Source organism: Procambarus clarkii, chromosome 16 (genome assembly GCF_040958095.1).
Source record: "Procambarus clarkii isolate CNS0578487 chromosome 16, FALCON_Pclarkii_2.0, whole genome shotgun sequence".
Taxonomy (NCBI): Eukaryota; Metazoa; Arthropoda; class Malacostraca; order Decapoda; family Cambaridae; genus Procambarus; species Procambarus clarkii.
Genome location: NC_091165.1, coordinates 10,482,918 through 10,500,586, shown reverse-complemented (window position 1 = coordinate 10,500,586; position 17,669 = coordinate 10,482,918). Strand labels below are relative to the sequence as shown.

The window sequence follows — 17,669 nt, the reverse complement described above, 5'->3', positions numbered from 1 at the left end:
GTTGTGGCACAAGTAAAAAGACAGATATAGGCTTTTACTGGTTTCTTGTCTTTAGTGCTTGTTAGTGTTAGTGCTCCTGTGAAATCTACTCCTGTTGTCTCAAAGGGACGAATATGCACGACTCGTTCCTTCGGAAGTGGAGGAGGGCCAGGATATAGACACACTCTGGCATCGTATCTCCAGCATACAACACAGGATTTGATTATGGATTTTACTGTCTGCCTACCTTGGGGTAGCCAGTACTGTTGTCTTAAGTCCGTGAGAGTATCTAATACCCCACCATGCAGAGTGCAGTATTTGTGTATATGTAACACAATTAGTTTGCTTACTATGTGGTGACGAGGGAGCAATATTGAATTTTTTGCTTCCAGATCTATGTCAGCATGTTGTAAGCGTCCTCCGCATCTTATCAAGTTATAATTGTCAGTGTCTAACCAGAGACCCAGATCATGTTGTAGCTTCTTAGGAACATTGTTAAATTCTGTTCCGAATGTGTCGGTCTGAGCTCTTTTGACCCAGTACCTTAGGGCACTAGGGCATTTATGCTTGATTCCTATTTTCTTTAGAAAATCAAACACTACTTGGGTGACACCTATAAGTTTGTTCAGTTCAGAGTACCGAGCAGGATCAATTACCAAAGTCAGAGGTAGTTCCGGGTTCTCCGTGGGAACAGTGACATTGGTCACAATGACTTGTGGCTTTTGTTCAGGCTACTGATCGCTGATTAGCCACTGAGGTCCATTGAACCACATCTCTGCCTTTGTTAATTGCCGTAAAGTCAGGCCTCGGGAGAGATAGTCAGCTGGATTCTCTTTAGTAGGTACATATCTTAGTTTATACCCTGCTGACAACTCTCGTATTTCCTTAACGTAGTTACTCACGTAAGGATTCTTACTGTTATTGTTTTTAACCCACTGTAGCACTGTCTCATTATCTGACCATACTACTGTTTCTTTAAAGTGAATGTGGCTTAAGGCCTTGAACAGATAATGAGCCAATCTTACACCTAGCAGTAAGGCTATTAATTCCAGTTGTGGCAGTGATCTTTTCTTTAAAGGTGCCACTCTGGCCTTTGATGTGAGCAAATTGGCTTGCCCATTTGAGACCAGGTAAGCTACTGTACCATAAGCCTTTCCTGAGGCATCACAAAATACATGTACCTTAATTGGTTCTTTTTCATTTACTATTGTGTTCCGAGGGAACTTGACAGACTCTAGGATACTTAAATCTTTCACTAACCCTTGCCATTTTTCTTGTAGGGCAGGTGTTAGAAGATCATCCCAGCCTATCTTTTGTTGCCAACATTCTTGTATTAACTTCTTCCCATTAATTAGTATTGGACTTAATAGTCCTAATGGGTCGAAGGGTTTGCTGACTTGTGATAGCAATTTTCTCATTGTTAAGTTAGTGGTATCTGTCTCCAATGACTTGATTGTCAGCTGATCGGTTGTCGTGTTCCATTCGACACCTAGTACCTTTGTCATCTCGGGTACTTGGTAGTCGGGAAATTCAGTTGTGATCAGTTGATTTAATTTGTCATTGTTAGAGACCCAAGACTGGAGAGGCATATTGGCTCCCATTAATTCTCGATTGGCCTCATGGTATATGTCCAACAGTTTACTCTCACTGTTGGTTGTTCCTAGAAAATTATCCACATACAGGTTTTTGCTAATTTCCGTCTTGTTCGTGCTATTGGACTTCTTCAAGTGCGTATCCAAGGTAGCTTGGAGCAGAAAGAGTGATGAGGTGGCGCCGAACAAGACTGACGCAAACCGGTAAGTGATTAATTCACTGTTCGGATCGTTAGGATCCTTGATCCATAGGAACTTTGTGTAGTTCCAGTCCTCTTCTTGAAGACCTACCCTAAGGAATGCCTTGATAATGTCGGCCGTATATGCATAAGTCCCTATACGAAACTTTAACAGCACGTCGTAAAGCCTTTGTGTCAGGCTAGGGCCAGTTTGAAGGCAGTCATTTAACGAAACACTACTCTGCCCCTTTTTAGCACTGCAATTAAATACTATTCGTAGTGGGGTAGTAGCAGAATTCTTCTGTACAGGGTGGTGTGGCAGGTAGTGTCCTTCCTTTGGGTTATCATTTGTTACAACTTCGATAAATTTGTCATCGAGCTGCTTTTGTATTATTTCATGGTACAACTTCAAGTTCTCAGGTTGTCTTTGTAAACGCAACACCTGTGATCCTAATTGGTTTTGTGCCATAAAATGGTTGACGGGTAGCTGAGGGTGATTCAGCTTCCATGGTAACCTGACCCAGTATTGATTATCTCTGTAGATAACTAAGTCAAGGTATTGTTTGTAAGTCCAGTCATCATCTGGGCTAGGTTGTTCAGGGACAATGCCAAGAGTTGCCAGGTCCCATAACTTATGTACAGGAGGATCAAGCTCATCCTCGGTCATGTCTCTGAGTTGCAGTGGAGACTGTTCTCCTAGTCATGCAACCATTACTGTGTTGGCATGTTGGTGGTCTACAGGTGCGGGTTGTTTTACCCGTAATACTGGGCCTGTTAGTAAATAGCCACCTGCAGATGATAACACGTTCATACCGTGGTTATCTTCCTTTCCTTTGATGAACTTATGGTAGACATCTGACCCCATAAAGATTCCAATATTGGAAAGGTTGTCCAATGTAATTTTATCAGCCAAAGGAACTCCCTTTTCTTCCAGGAATTTGGCTGTTGTTCCTAGACAATCTACATACAGGTCTGTTGGGAATCTATCTACGACCAGTGCTTGTACCTTTCGTACATAACCTCCTAATCATACTTTGGGTCGTACTACCCTGAAAGCTTGGGCTCCTGAGTCAGTCAGGAATCCTGCTATGTTTATTCGTGTCTCCTTTACAGGTGTAAGTTTCAGTGTATCTACCAACTCCTTTGATATAAAGGTCAGTTGGGACCCTTGATCAAATAATCCACGTACGGTGGCCTTGTTCTCTCCATTTCTAATGATCAATCGTGCAGTAGGTAGAGCTGATTTATGATTTGACCTTGTTGAGAAGACACTTATGTCAGGTAACACAGTACAAAGCTGTACTGAAGTGGTAATTCCTTCCTCCTCCTTTGGTTTGGCAGACCTTGTTCTTGACTCCCCACAAAGTGCTGTATGGTGTTGACCCTTATGGCACCCATTGCAGGTGCGTAATTGAGATGTACAGGTGTCGGGATTATGTGCCCTTATACACTTGGTACATCTATTTAACTCCTTGAGTCGTTTTATGCGTGTAGCACAATCAGGGTAAAGTTTGCAATAGTATATGGAATGTGATTGTCCACAGAACACACATGGTCTCCAGACGTTAACAGCATCTTGAGGAGTCACCGGTTTGGGTAACTCGTTAACTGTAGGTTTGGAGGGACCAACTGCGTATGTGCCCACTCTGCCTTGTGTCCATTTTGTGGAGGGGGAAGTTGTTTTAGCTTTGTTTCGAGTGCTGTTTGTACTCTGTTGTTTACTGTTAGTAATAGACAAAGGTTTAGATGTTGCTTTTCCATCTGGGTTAACTCTTTGTCGTTCTATGATGGTGTGCAACCATTCTTTTATCTCTGTTACTGTTAATGATGACTTACTGTAGAGTACAAACAACTTATCCAGTATGTCATTGGGTATTTTGTGTGTCATATGGACTTGTATTATCCAGTCTGACTCAACCAAGTTCACTTTATTTTTAAGTGCCTTGAGCAAGGACTCAAGCTCCAATCTGAAGGCTTGGAGTGAGACTGCTGTATTATTTGGAGGTTTAATCTCTAACAGTTTCTGTGTTAGAATTCTGATGGTCCTTTCTGGTTTAGCGTAATTATCTTTCAGGAGCTGTACGGCATTGTCATAATCGTCATCTGTGTGATTCAGATTACAGACCACCTGAAATGCTTCATCTTTCAAGACACTCTGTAAATATGTAAACTTTGTCGTCTTTGGTACATTGGCATTAGAATCCACAGAATCGACAAATTTGCTCCAGAAACCGTCCCAACTCTCGTCCTCTGTACCAGAAAAAATTGGGAGACTGAGTGATGGCAATTTGACTTCTGGTGCTGTCAGGTTCTGGGTAGTTGTGGCTGCAATATTGGTACTGGCCTTATGGGCGTATATCATATCATCAAAGTGTTGCAACCTTGCAAACATTGCATCCTCATAATCAGAGTTTTCTTGTAGTATGTCGTTCATTGAATCTTCATCAATATTGGTAACGTTAAGTAAATCTTGATATTTTATCATTTGTTGCAACACATGGTGATATTTGTTCTGTGCAAGCTTAAGATAGCTTTCCAGTGCTGCATAATTAACTGGAGTTTGTTGACTCAAGTCTTCACATTTGTCAATCTGCCGTGCTAAATGACTCTCCAATGCTGTGAGGGTTAATTTTACATTTTTGACAGTAGACATCTTGGAAGTACTTGCTAGTCGTGTAGGACTAGGGTCAGGACTATTTCTGGCACTTGACTTAGTGGAGCCACTAGTTTCCGAACTAGAGCTACTTATCATTTATTTAAATATACACTATATAATCATACACACTATAATTTGAGTGGTAAGCCTGCATCAATGCTGGTATTCCGCAAGTTAGCCCTTCTTTATCACTCTTGGTTGGTACAGAGACACAGGTTAACACTCAAAGGTGAAATGATTATAGTTATAGTTATAGTAATATGTTGACAACACAACTCGGGTTGTCTTAAATACTGCATAAAAATATGTACTTGCTAGGTTGTAATATATGTTCAACTCTAGACAAGTGTAAAATTCTTACCCTTACACCAGGTTAGCACAATAAATTAGACTAGGTTGCTGTACAACACCAGCCTAAATGTCCTACCCTTGTGCAAGAATTAGTTGTAAATATTGTGGTATGCAGTAACTGTTAAAGTAATGGCAGTAATGGTGCAATATTAAAGTAATGTTTATAAAACCTATAACTACAAAACATTTATAAGTAACTTATAAGTAAAGTAGCCTCTTATCAACCTCTTGTAATGAAAAAAGCACAATTGTTCCTTTGGTACAGGCCTCAGAACAATAATAGTGCTTGTTGTAAGTTCTGTTTGCTATGAGATTGAAAAGTTAGGCTAGAAAAAATGCAAAAATATAGCAGTGTCTTCCTGCTATAATTTGTGTAGGTAATATTGCACTAATGTTACGTATATCAGATCTAGGTTCGAAGGACCAAACAATGTGGGGAAAAACTCCAGGCAGCTATTCTCTTTTTTAAATTGACTTTAATAAGATAAAGTTCTGTCTTATTTATTTTCTTAGTAAGTAAGAATTAATTGAGTGAACTGTATGTACTTGATTAAACTGCCTGAAATTATCTCACACACTGTTGGGGGGACAATTTGTAGCTTAAACCACTTTGAGATGGCTCCTTCTTAAACTACCAATTGTTTACCCTTGATTATAATTATTATACCACATATGGTGGTCCACCTTATTATTATATCATACCACATATGGTGGTCTAATCTACTAGTAATAATTACTAATTATGAATACTAATACTACTATAACAAAAGAGGGCTTAGCTGTTCCTGTAGTAGGGGCCTGCTAAGGCTGTGTAATGTAGTATCAAGATGGGTGTGGCCCTGTGTCTCTTTGTAATGGTGGCTGGTGGGAGGACTACAAGGCTTGGCATCCAGCTAGGTACATTATGTGTAAAGTTCAACTATACTCAGCTTCTTGCTGCTCCAAGTCACAATTTACCTGTATGGGATACAAGGAGTTAATAACAGTTCCCTAAATATATCTAATACAGGGGTGACATGATATATGAGGGTGTGTTACGGCCCTACTGGGACGCAACCGGGTTCTTCTCTGATGGTAGTAGAGTTTGGGAATCCGGCCCCAAGTTAGTAGAGGCTTTCAAGGGGTGTGTTCCGTAACGCAAGTTAAATTAAAGGGGGAGGGATACAAATGTTCCAGTTTTTCTGATATATTTACCACCACCATATATAAATAAATAATCGTCACCAACGGGGATTATAACTACACAATTATGTACAGGTTCGTCTTCCTCCGAAGACACTGGATGCTCCACAGTGCTCACTCTGGGTAGCCCTGGTTCCTTCTTCCGTGGCCCACAATGAATCCACTATGACTCTGATGAATCTACCCTGGCCACAGGCCAGCCAAATCACAGTCCCACTGGGTGCTTCGTCGTGGAGGCCTCCAACCACAATCCAGCCTGTAGCTGGCAGGTACCGATCAGCTCCGCTGTGTAGGCCACTCCACGACCGGTACTAGGGTTGCGAGCCCTAGGCAGGAGCCTCGTGTGACCCGCTGATCACTCTCCTCACTAAGCACCACAGTGGCTAGTCTCTTCCACCAGCCAGCCCCGGATAAGGCGATTCCCGACCCTGCCACGCCTCAGGCAGGCTATTACACTCTCAACAGAGTTTGTCCAGGGGTGGCTCACAGCTTCTTCAAAGCAGACTCGTGAAGAGACCTTGGCTGCCTTGGGTAGACTGATCCATCGTCCAACACAGCAGTCCCAGGTCGACTCTGCAATCAGATACGTCATTAATACTGGGACGCTCTAGGGAACCTCACTTACACGCTTAGACACAAACGTCCACCTCTCCCCTCCATAGATGGTGTTGCTGTCTAAGCGCCACCTCACCAGAGGTCGGCAGCGGCTATTCCACGAGTCAACTAAGACAGGCATCCACCACCTGTTGCCGGTATATCCTATCCTCACTAGATGGCGTCGTCCATTTGGAATGTGTTTCGGGAGCGGACTCACAGATGGCGTTGTCGTCACTGCTCCATGCTCCAAAGCTGGACTCGGGTCCGTAACAGGGAGTAATCTGGGGTATACGTACTTCGTTGTTGGGTTATTCCTATATTATAGTCACCTACCCCATTGAATCAAAAATGTGCACAAAACTGATATACAGTACTTGGTAAGACAGATACGGTCGGTGCTGTGATGTTGATAGGCTGTGTTGCTGGTTGTTGACACGTAATTTGGGTGGGTGTCTAGTTGGTTTAACCAGCTTTGAAGCCTTGTACAGCGTGGGGCTGTGTTTGTTGTTGTGGTGAGAGTCTCTGTCGGCCTGGTTCCACTTCTCAAGTAATTTTACATTAACAAGGAAATCAAGCTACATTTTGGTGTTAGTAATTTTATTCAGTCTTGTTGATTACTTTTTTGTTAAATTTAAATACAAGACTGTTGTATAAACAATATTAAATATAGTAAATATACGTGTTGTTTATGACGTCACGGGATCTCCCATTTTCTTTTCTAAAGGGAAAACGAAAAAGGGGATACTATGTTATGTGTGTGTGTGTGTCTGTCGGATTCCGACAGATAAGATAGAGCCCAATAGGCTCAGGAACCTGTACACCTGTTGATTGACGTTTGAGAGGCGGAACCAAAGAGCCCGAGCTCAACCCCCGCAAGCACAAGTAAGTAAGCAATTATCAAAAGAAGGCACCAAACCGGGAAGGCTATGTAGCACCATCAAATACGCAAAATAATCAGAGGGTGCTAAATATCACCAAGGATGCCAATACGAGAACAAAAACGCATAAGGCGAACGATATCAAAAGTATCCGAGTCACCAAGAATTCTATCGAGGGACAGGTGACCGCGAGGGGCGGTCGGAAAGCAAGACACACGCTCGTCCTGGAAGTCAGGACATTCAAGAAGGAAATGCACGACTGTAAGAGGGACAATGCAACTAGGACAATAAGGGGCAGGGCGGCGCTCCATCAAGTGACCATGGGTTAAGCGAGTATGGCCAATACACAACCTCGCCAGAGCTGTTTCCCACCTCCGGTTACGGTGGAAGGAGGACGGCCACGAGGAAACACAACATTTAAGAGTACGTAGCTTGTTACCAGTAACAGACAACCAAGAAGCCTGCCAACAAGTAAGGACTGAGGAATGGATAACCGGGTAAAAGTCGGAATACGGAATGCCTTTAAGAGAGATGGGACAAGAGCGGACAGCTTCCTTGGCGGCAGCATCCGCACGCTCATTTAAAGACACACCAATATGGCTGGGAACCCAACAAAACTCAACCGACTTAAATTTACTGTGAACGAGAAACAGCCAATGCTGGATCTCAACAACTACTGGATGAACCGGATTAAAGGACCCGAGAGCCATGAGGGCACTACGAGAGTCAACAACAACTACAAAGGAAGACTGACAACGAGAAAGCAGGAGACGAAGAGCATAGAGAATAGCATAAAGTTCCGCTGTAAAGATGCTAGTCTCCGGAGGCAAGCGACACATATAAGTGCGATCAGGAAAAACAACAGAGTAGCCAACACCATCCGCTGACTTAGACCCATCGGTGAAGACAGAAACGGGAGTGAGAAGAAAAGTGCTCGAGGAAAAGGCGTTTTAGAACTGTAGGAGGGGTAAAAGCTTTAGAGATACAGGTCAAGGATGTACAAAACCGCGGAAGAGGGACCCTCCACGGGGGCAAAGAAGGAACAACACGAGGAGAAACATCAGAAATACGAACGGAAAGAGAATCCTGTAGGCGAGATAACCGGACAGAAAGAGGGAGGTGGTGAAGAGGAACAGGAACCGCAGGAGGGGTAAAAGTTAAAGCACGACAGAGGCGAGAGGAAGGATGTTGCAAGGACCGCGCAAGATAGCGAAGACAGTAGCGATCACGGCGGTCCTGGAGAGACAGGAAGCCAGTGTCAACATACAAGCTAAGGATGGGAGTCGAACGAAAGGCACCAGAAATGAGGCGCAACCCAGTATGGTGCAAAGCATCAAGACGGCGAAGAGTAGAAGGAGAAGCAGACGAGTAAGCAGGGCAACCATAATCGAGCTTAGACAGGACGAGAGAGGAATGTAAAGCAAGGAGAGTGCGCCTATCTGCCCCCCAAGAAGTATGGGACAAGACCCGAAGGAGGGTAAGGGCCTTAGAGCACTCAACACGGAGATAAGAGATATGGGGAGACCAAGACAAACGAGTGTCAAGGAATAACCCCAAAAGCTTCGCGGAATCTTTGTATTCAAGGGGATGACCATAAAGTGACAAAGAGGGACGAAGAACAACCCGTTTCCGCGTAAAAGTCATAGCACAAGTCTTAGAAATAGCGCTCTTCCTCTCCTCGTCCTTCCCGCCTTCCTCAGACTCACAACCGTTTCCGGGCCTTGGACCCTGATGCGCCCACTGCCCCCTCCTCTGTTCCTTTGGGTTCTCTCCCGAAGGATCCTCCTCCTGGTCCTCTGTCCTGGGTTCCCCTTCCTTCTACCCGGTCTGTCGTGTCTCCTGTGTCTTCTTCCTCGTCCCCCTCCGATCCTCCTTCCCATCCTCTTCCTCCATCTATCGGCTCTCCCCACCGCCTGTCGGTGCGGGCGGATGTCCATCGCTCTCCTAGCGGCCGTCGTGTGTGCTCTCGTTCGGCTTCTCCTGTTGAGACACTGGAATCCGTTGCCCGGTACGTAGTTGCTGGGACACCGGTCTCTTTAAGTCAGAAGCGCGTAAGCCTGGCTCCTCTCCTTCCTCTTCCCCGGCGGGTAAGAAGGCTTCGCTTTCTTCCTCAGCTCCTACGTCTGGTTCTGTTGCTCCTTCCCCTCCCGTTTCAGTGATTGCGTCCCCTGTTCCTGCTACGGAGGTTTCTTTGGCCCCTGCTTCCCTTTCGGTTGCTGCTCTTGCTGGGGTGCGCTCCCCTCTTTCTACTCCCCTCTTCCTGCTGCTGTCCTTGACTGCTCCTCTCCGTTGTCACCTCCTCTTCCTCCTCCTCCTCCTCCAGACCCCGCCCACCCACCTCTGATCTGTTCTCCCATTTCCTTCCCTCCGTCTTTGCTCAGTTTACCCATGCCCCCTAACCCTAACTTTGCTGACCCTGATCCCGACCCTGATATTCTTTAACGTGCTCTGTTGCTCTTTCGCCTTGGTTTCTTCCTTGTTCTCTGGTTTTGTCCTTTCTCTTCTCGTCGTTGTCCATTCTTCAATGGAACGTTCGAGATTATTACGCCAATTTCCTCGAACTCCAACTTCTGATTTCGCGGTTTTCGCTCCTTTGTGTCTGTCTCCAGGAGCCAATGCTTGGTGCTCGTCCTGGTCGTTTTCGTGGCGTTTCTTTTCCTTTCTCTCCCCCCCCCCCAGCCATTGCTGGGGCTTCTAATTCTTCTGCTCTCTTGATTCGTGCAGATGTTCCCTTTGTTCCTTTACTTTTTCCTTCGCCTCTCCATTGTTCTGCTGCTCGTATCTTTGTGGGGAAATGGTACACAGTTTGTTCTATTTATCTCCCCCCGAGTGTCCCGCTCTCTCTTCCTGATTTGAAACACCTCCTAGACTCCTTGCCGGAGCCTGTGCTCTTGCTGGGTGACTTCAATTGTCGTCATTCTCTTTGGGGTAACGTTCTGACGAATACCCGGGGTCGCCTCCTTGAGCCGTTTCTCCTCTCTTCTTCCCTGTCTCTTCTGAATTCTGGTGAGCCCACTCATTTGGACTCTCGGACTCGCACCCTTTCTTGTCTTGATCTTTCTCTCTGCTCTTCTTCTCTTTACTTAGATTTCACGTGGCAGGTTCTTGATGACCTCCATGGAAGTGATCATTTCCCCATCCTTGTTTCCTTTTTCTCTTTTCGCCCTTCCCTCTCTTTCCCTAGGTGGCAGTTTTCTAAGGCAGACTGGACCCTATTACCCTCAGTGCTGCTCTCTCTGACCTCTCCCTTCTGCCTCTCTCTCGCGGTCTCCTCCTTTTTCATGACACTGTCTTCAACGCTGCCCTCCGCTCTATTCCTCGCTCTTCCTCTCGGGGTCCACGGAAGTGCGTTCCCTGGTGGAATGCGGACTGTGCTCGGGCTGTCCGCTGTAAGCGTGCAGCCTGGAAGAGGCACCGCCGTAGGCAGACGACCGATTCTTTTCTTTTCTATCGGAAAGCGAGTGCGGTGGCCCGTAGGGCCATCCGTACGGCTAAACGTGAATGTTGGGCATCTTATGTCTCAACAATTACGTCCGAAACCCCTCTGGCCCAGATCTGGAAGCGTATCCGCAAGATAGCGGGTAAGTTCGTCCCCGATGTTTCACCGGTCCTTCACCTCCATGATACTCTTGTGGCGGACCCGTTGCAGGTCGCCTTCCGAACTGGGTTCCCACTTTTCTTCTGTTAGCTCTGGTCTTCATCTTCCCCAATCTTTCCTTCTTCGTAAACCTGTCCTTGAGTCTCGTCCTTTAGATTTCTGCACTCATCTTCAGCTTCCCTATAATGATCCCTTCTCTCTCTCTGAACTTCGTTTTGCCCTGGCCCTCTGCGGTTCTACGGCGGGGGGCTCCGATGTTATTCATTATGAGATGCTTCGCCATCTCCCTCCGAGCACGTCTCAGTATTTACTGAGTCTGTATAATCGGATCTGGGAGTCGTCGTCAGTCCCTGAGGACTGGCTCGATGCCGTTGTCCTCCCTGTTCGCAAACCGGGGTCTCTGGGTACTTCCCCTAAGGACTTTCGCCCTATTGCTCTCACAAGTTGTGTCTGCAAACTCTTTTAACGTATGGTTAACGTTCGTCTGATGTGGTTCCTGGAACACCATCACCTCCTCTCCCCTTCTCAATTTGGTTTCCACAAGTGCCGCAGCACGACAGATGTCCTGGTGAACTTGGAGGTCTATATTCGTACTGCTTTTCCTGCGAAGACCTACGTTGTTGCCGTCCTTTTTGACCTGGAAAAGGCTTACGACACCACTTGGCGTTATCATATCCTATCTCAACTTCATTCTTTTGGCCTTCGTGGTCATCTCCCTCTCTTTCTCCGCAACTTCCTCTCTCGTCGTTCCTTTCGGGTGCGCCTTGGTACCGCTCTCTCTCCATCTTTTCAGCAATACGAAGGTGTGCCCTAGGGTAGTGTTCTGAGTAGTACTCTTTTTCTGGTTGCCCTCAATGGTCTTCTTTCCTCTCTTCCTTCTGGTGTCTTCTCCGCTCTCTATGTCGATGATCTTACCGTTTGTTGTCAGGGTGATGATTCGCCTCTCCTTCGACACCGGCTTCAACTTGCAATTGATGCCGTGTCGTCTTGGGCCACAGATCATGGATTCAAGTTCTCTATTTCTAAGACTTGTGCTATGACTTTTACGCGGAAACGGGTTGTTCTTCGTCCCTCTTTGTCACTTTATGGTCATCCCCTTGAATACAAAGATTCCGCGAAGCTTTTGGGATTATTCCTTGACACTCGTTTGTCTTGGTCTCCCCATATCTCTTACCTCCGTGTTGAGTGCTCTAAGGCCCTTACCCTCCTTCGGGTCTTGTCCCATACTTCTTGGGGGGCAGATAGGCGCACTCTCCTTGCTTTACATTCCTCTCTCGTCCTGTCTAAGCTCGATTATGGTTGTCCTGCTTACTCGTCTGCTTCTCCTTCTACTCTTCGCCGTCTTGATGCTTTGCACCATACTGGGTTGCGCCTCAGTTCTGGTGCCTTTCGTTCGACTCCCATCCTTAGCTTGTATGTTGACACTGGCTTCCTGTCTCTCCAGGACCGCCGTGATCGCTACTGTCTTCGCTATCTTGCGCGGTCCTTGCAACATCCTTCCTCTCGCCTCTGTCGTGCTTTAACTTTTACCCCTCCTGCGGTTCCTGTTCCTCTTCACCACCTCCCTCTTTCTGTCCGGTTATCTCGCCTACAGGATTCTCTTTCCGTTCGTATTTCTGATGTTTCTCCTCGTGTTGTTCCTTCTTTGCCCCCGTGGAGGGTCCCTCTTCCGCGGTTTTGTACATCCTTGACCCGTATCTCTAAAGCTTTTACCCCTCCTACGGTTCTAAAACGCCTTTTCCTCGAGCACTTTTCTTCTCACTCCCGTTTCTGTCTTCACCGATGGGTCTAAGTCAGCGGACGGTGTTGGCTACTCTGTTGTTTTTGAGATGAGAGTGAGTGCACTCTCCTCTTCATGACAGTGAGAGCACTCTCCACCATCATGACAGTGAGAGCATTCACCCCACCATGCGAGTAAGAGCACCCACCCAACCATGAGAGTGAGAACACTCACCCCACCATGAGAGTGAGAGCACTCTTCCCACCAAGAGAGTGAGATCTCTCTCCCCACCATGTGAGTGAGAGCACTCACTCCACCATGAGAGTGAGAGGCCCCTCCGCACCATGAGAGTGAGAGCACTCTCTACACCATGAGAGTGAGAGCACTGTCTCCACCATGAGAGTGAGAACACTCACCCCAACCTTGAAAGTGAGAGCACACTCCCCACCATGAGAGTGAGAGCACTCTCTTCACCATGAGAGTGAGAGCACTCACTCCAATCTTGAGAGTGAGAGCACTCACCCCACAATGTGAGTGAGAGCACTCTCTCCACCATGAGAGTGAGAGCACTCTCCTCACCATAAAAGTGAGAGCACTCACCCCATAATGAGAGTGAGAGCCCCCTCCCCACCGTGAGAGTGAGAGCACTCACCCCACTATTAGAGTCAGTGCACTCACCCCACAATGAGAGTGAGAGCACTCACCCCACCATTAGTAAGAGCACTCACCCAACCATGAGAGTGAGAACACTCCCCCCACCATGAGAGTGAGAGCCCCTCCCCAACATGAGAGTGAGAGCACTCACCCCACCATGAGAGTTAGAGCACACACACCACCATGAGAGTGAGAGCACTCACCCCACCATGAGAGTGAGAGCACTCACCCAACCATGAGAGTGAGAGCACTCACCCCACCATGAGAGTGAGAGCCCCCTCTCCACCATGAGAGTGAGAGCACTCACCCCACAATGAGAGTGAGAGCCCCCTCCCCACCATGAGAGTGAGAGCACTCACCCCACCATGAGTGAGAGCACTCACCCCACCATGAGAGTGAGAGCACTCTCCCCACCATGAAAGTGAGAGCACTCACCCCATAATGAGAGTGAGAGCCCCCTCCCCACCGTGAGAGTGAGAGCACTCACCCCACTATTAGAGTCAGTGCACTCACCCCACAATGAGAGTGAGAACACTCACCCCACTATGAGTGAGAGCACTCACCCAACCATGAGAGTGAGAACACTCCCCCCCCATGAGAGTGAGAGCCCCTCCCCAACATGAGAGTGAGAGCACTCACCCCACTATGAGAGTTAGAGCACTCACACCACCATGATAGTGAGAGCACTCACCCCACCATGAGAGTGAGAGCACTCACACCTCCATGAGAGTGAGAGCACTCACCCCACCATGAGAGTGAGAGCCCCCTCCCCACCATGAGAGTGAGAGCACTCACCCCACAATGAGAGTGAGAGCCCCCTCCCCACCATGAGATTGAGAGCACTCACCCCACCATGAGTGAGAGCACTCACCCAACCATGAGAGTGAGAGCACTCCCCCCACCATGAGAGTGAGAGCCCCTCCCCAACATGAGAGTGAGAGCACTCACCCCACCATGAGAGTTAGAGCACTCACGCCCCCATGAGAGTGAGAGCACTCACCCCACCATGAGAGTGAGAGCACTCACCCCACCATGCGAGTGAGACCCCTCTCACCACCATGAGAGTGAGAGCACTCTCCCCACAATGAGAGTGAGAGCCCCTCCCCACCATGAGAGTGAGAGCACTCACCCCACCATGAGAGTGAGAGCACTCACCCCACCATGAGAGTGAGAGCACTCACCCCACCATGAGAGTGAGATCACTCACCCTACCATGAGAGTCAGAGACCCCTCCCCACCATGAGAGTGCGAGCACTCACCCCATGAGTGATAGTACTCAACCCAGCATGAGAGTGAGAGCACACTCCCTACCATGAGAGTGAGAGCACTCTCCCCACCATGAGAGTGAGAGCACTCACCCCAACATGTGAGTGAGAGCACTCACTCCACCATGAGAGTGAGAGCCCCCTCCCCACCATGAGAGTGAGAGCACTCACCCCACCATGAAAGTGAGAGTACTCTCCCCACAATGAGAGAGAGAACACTCACCCCACCATGAGAGTGAGAGCACTCTCCCGATCGTTTGAATGAAAGCACTCTCCCAGCTATGAGAGAAAGAACACTCACCCCACCATGAAAGTGAGAGCACTCACCCCCTCGAGAGTGAGAGCACTCTCCCCACTATGAGAGTGAGAGCTCTCTCCCCACCAAGGGAGTGAGAGCACTCACCCCACCATGTGAGTGAGAGCACTGTCCCCACCATTAGAGTGAGAGCCCCCTCCTCACCATGAGAGTGAGAGCACTCACCCCCACCATGAGAGTGAGAGTACTCTCCCCACAATGAGAGTGAGAGTACTCTCCCCACAATGAGAGAGAGAACACTCACCCCACTATGAAAGTGAGAGCACTGTCCCCACCATGAGAGTGAAAACACTAACCCAATCATAAGAGTGAGAGCACTCTCCTCACCTTGAGAGTGAGAGCACTCACACCACCATGAAAGTGAGAGCACTCTCCCCACCATGAGAGTTAGAGCACTCTCCCTTTCATGAGAATGAGAGCACTCTCCCCTTCATGAGAGTGAGAGCACTCTCCCCACCATGAGAGTGAGAGCACTCTCCCCTTCATGAGAGTGAGTACACTCTCCCCTTCATGACAGTGAGAGCACTCTCCCCCATCATGACAGTGAGAGCACTCACCCCACCATGAGTGTGAGCACTCTCCCTACCATGAGAGTGAGAGCACTCACCCCACTATGCGAGTGAGAGAACTTTCCCCACTGTTATAAATAATTGTGTGGTGGGCTTGCTATGGGGAACTGGTACTATTAAGGGGTAAGGGTAGTAGAAGACAGAGTATCAAAATATGGGAGAGCTAAAAGGCCCGGCCCCCAAAATAAACTATCCACAGTAATAATACCTTGCTACTAGACCATATATGTCAGTCTAAGGGTTGATCAATGCACTCCCACACAGGAAGAAGGGATACTCCTATAATTCATGTACTTATTTATTAACCCCTTAACAACCCCCCATATACACTCACACCAATAACAATAATAATAATAACTTTACCACACTACCTTACGTTAAAAGCCTTGGTCCACATAAACAGGATACAAGGGTTTACACTGAGCACAAGCTAGGGTAAAGCTCTACTATTGAATAACTTGAAGTTAGAGTCAGCTTAGGGTAGGGGACCACGTGGTTCCAATGGGACCCCCTTTTGAATAACTAGTAATATAAACCCTAAAAACACCTACTACACATAGAATAGACTACTCTACACATAGAACATAGCATGCCAGAAATTGAGTAATGTACACAGTATATACTTAGCTTGAACAAGACACAGAAATAAGGAAACGAGGAGGAAGGATAGGAGGTTCCTTTCACCACAGCCAGCAACCAGAGAAGATGGAGTCTCAGTCTCCTTCCCCACAGTTGCCGGGAGACTGCTCAACTAATCGTACCACAGCCCTATACCAAGTTTACTCAGGTTTACTTTACAAATGATTAGAAAGTAATAGTAAGCATAAGTAAGTAAGTAATTATCAAAAGAAGGCACCAAACCGGGAAGGCTATGTAGCACCATCAAATACGCAAAATAATCAGAGGGCGCTAAATATCACCAAGGATGTCAATACGAGAACAAAAACGCATAAGGCAAACGATATCAAAAGTATCCGAGTCACCAAGAATTCTATCGAGGGACAGGTGACCGCGAGGGGCAGTCGGAAAGCAAGACACACGCTCGTCCTGGAAGTCAGGACATTCAAGAAGGACATGCACGACCGTAAGAGGGACAATGCAACTAGGACAATAAGGAGCAGGGCGGCGCTCCATCAAGTGACCATGGGTTAAGCGAGTATGGCCAATACGCAACCTCGCCAGAGCTGTTTCCCACCGCCGGTTACGGTGGAAGGAGAACGGCCACGAGGAAACACAACATTTAAGAGTACGTAGCTTGTTACCAGTAACAGACAACCAGAAGCCTGCCAACGGGTAAGGACTGAGGAATAGATAACCAGGTAAAAGTCGGAATACGGAATGCCTTTACGAGAGATGGGACAAGAGCGGACAGCTTCCTTGGTGGCAGCATCCGCACGCTCATTTAAAGACAGACCAATATGGCTGGGAACCCAACAAAACTCAACAGACTTAAATTTACTGTGAACGAGAAACAGCCAATGCTGGATCTCGACAACTACTGGATGAACCGGATTAAAGGACCCGAGAGCCATGAGGGCACTACGAGAGTCAACAACAACCACAAAGGAAGACTGACAACGAGAAAGCAGGAGACGAAGAGCATAGAGAATAGCATAAAGTTCCGCTGTAAAGAGCTAGTCTCCGGAGGCAAGCGACACATATAAATGCGATCAGGAAAAACAAAAGAGTTGCCAACACCGTCCGCTGACTTAGACCCATCGGTGAAGACAGAAACGGAGCGGGAGTGAGAAGAAAAGTGCTCGAGGAAAATGCGTTTTAGAACCGTAGGAGGGGTAAAAGCTTTAGTGATACGGGTCAAGGATGTACAAAACCGCGGAAGAGGGACCCTCCACGGGGGCAAAGAAAGAACAACACGAGGAGAAACATCAGAAATACGAACGGAAAGAGAATCCTGTAGGCGAGATAACCGGACAGAAAGAGGGAGGTGGTGAAGAGGAACAGGAACCGCAGGAGGGGGTAAAAGTTAAAGCACGACAGAGGCGACAGGAAGGATGTTGCAAGGACCGCGCAAGATTGCGAAGACAGTAGCGATCACGGCGGTCCTGGAGAGACAGGAAGCCAGTGTCAACATACAAGCTAAGGATGGAAGTCGAACGAAAGGCACCAGAACTG

General features: G+C 47.4%; 1 protein-coding gene across 1 annotated transcript; it reads right to left on the bottom strand.

Moving 5' to 3' along the window:
* Positions 1–2,777: 2,777 nt before the first annotated feature.
* On the bottom strand, positions 2,778–4,403 carry LOC138365462 (uncharacterized). The gene has a single exon (XM_069325777.1). It carries the CDS (start codon positions 4,401–4,403, stop codon positions 2,778–2,780), a length of 1,626 nt encoding a protein of 541 aa, XP_069181878.1.
* Between the last annotated feature and the right edge of the window lie 13,266 nt (positions 4,404–17,669).

Bases quoted from the DNA above. Each gene is read 5' to 3' on its own strand.
- LOC138365462 (XM_069325777.1), bottom strand. From the start codon at position 4,403: ATGTCTACTGTCAAAAATGTAAAATTAACCCTCACAGCATTGGAGAGT.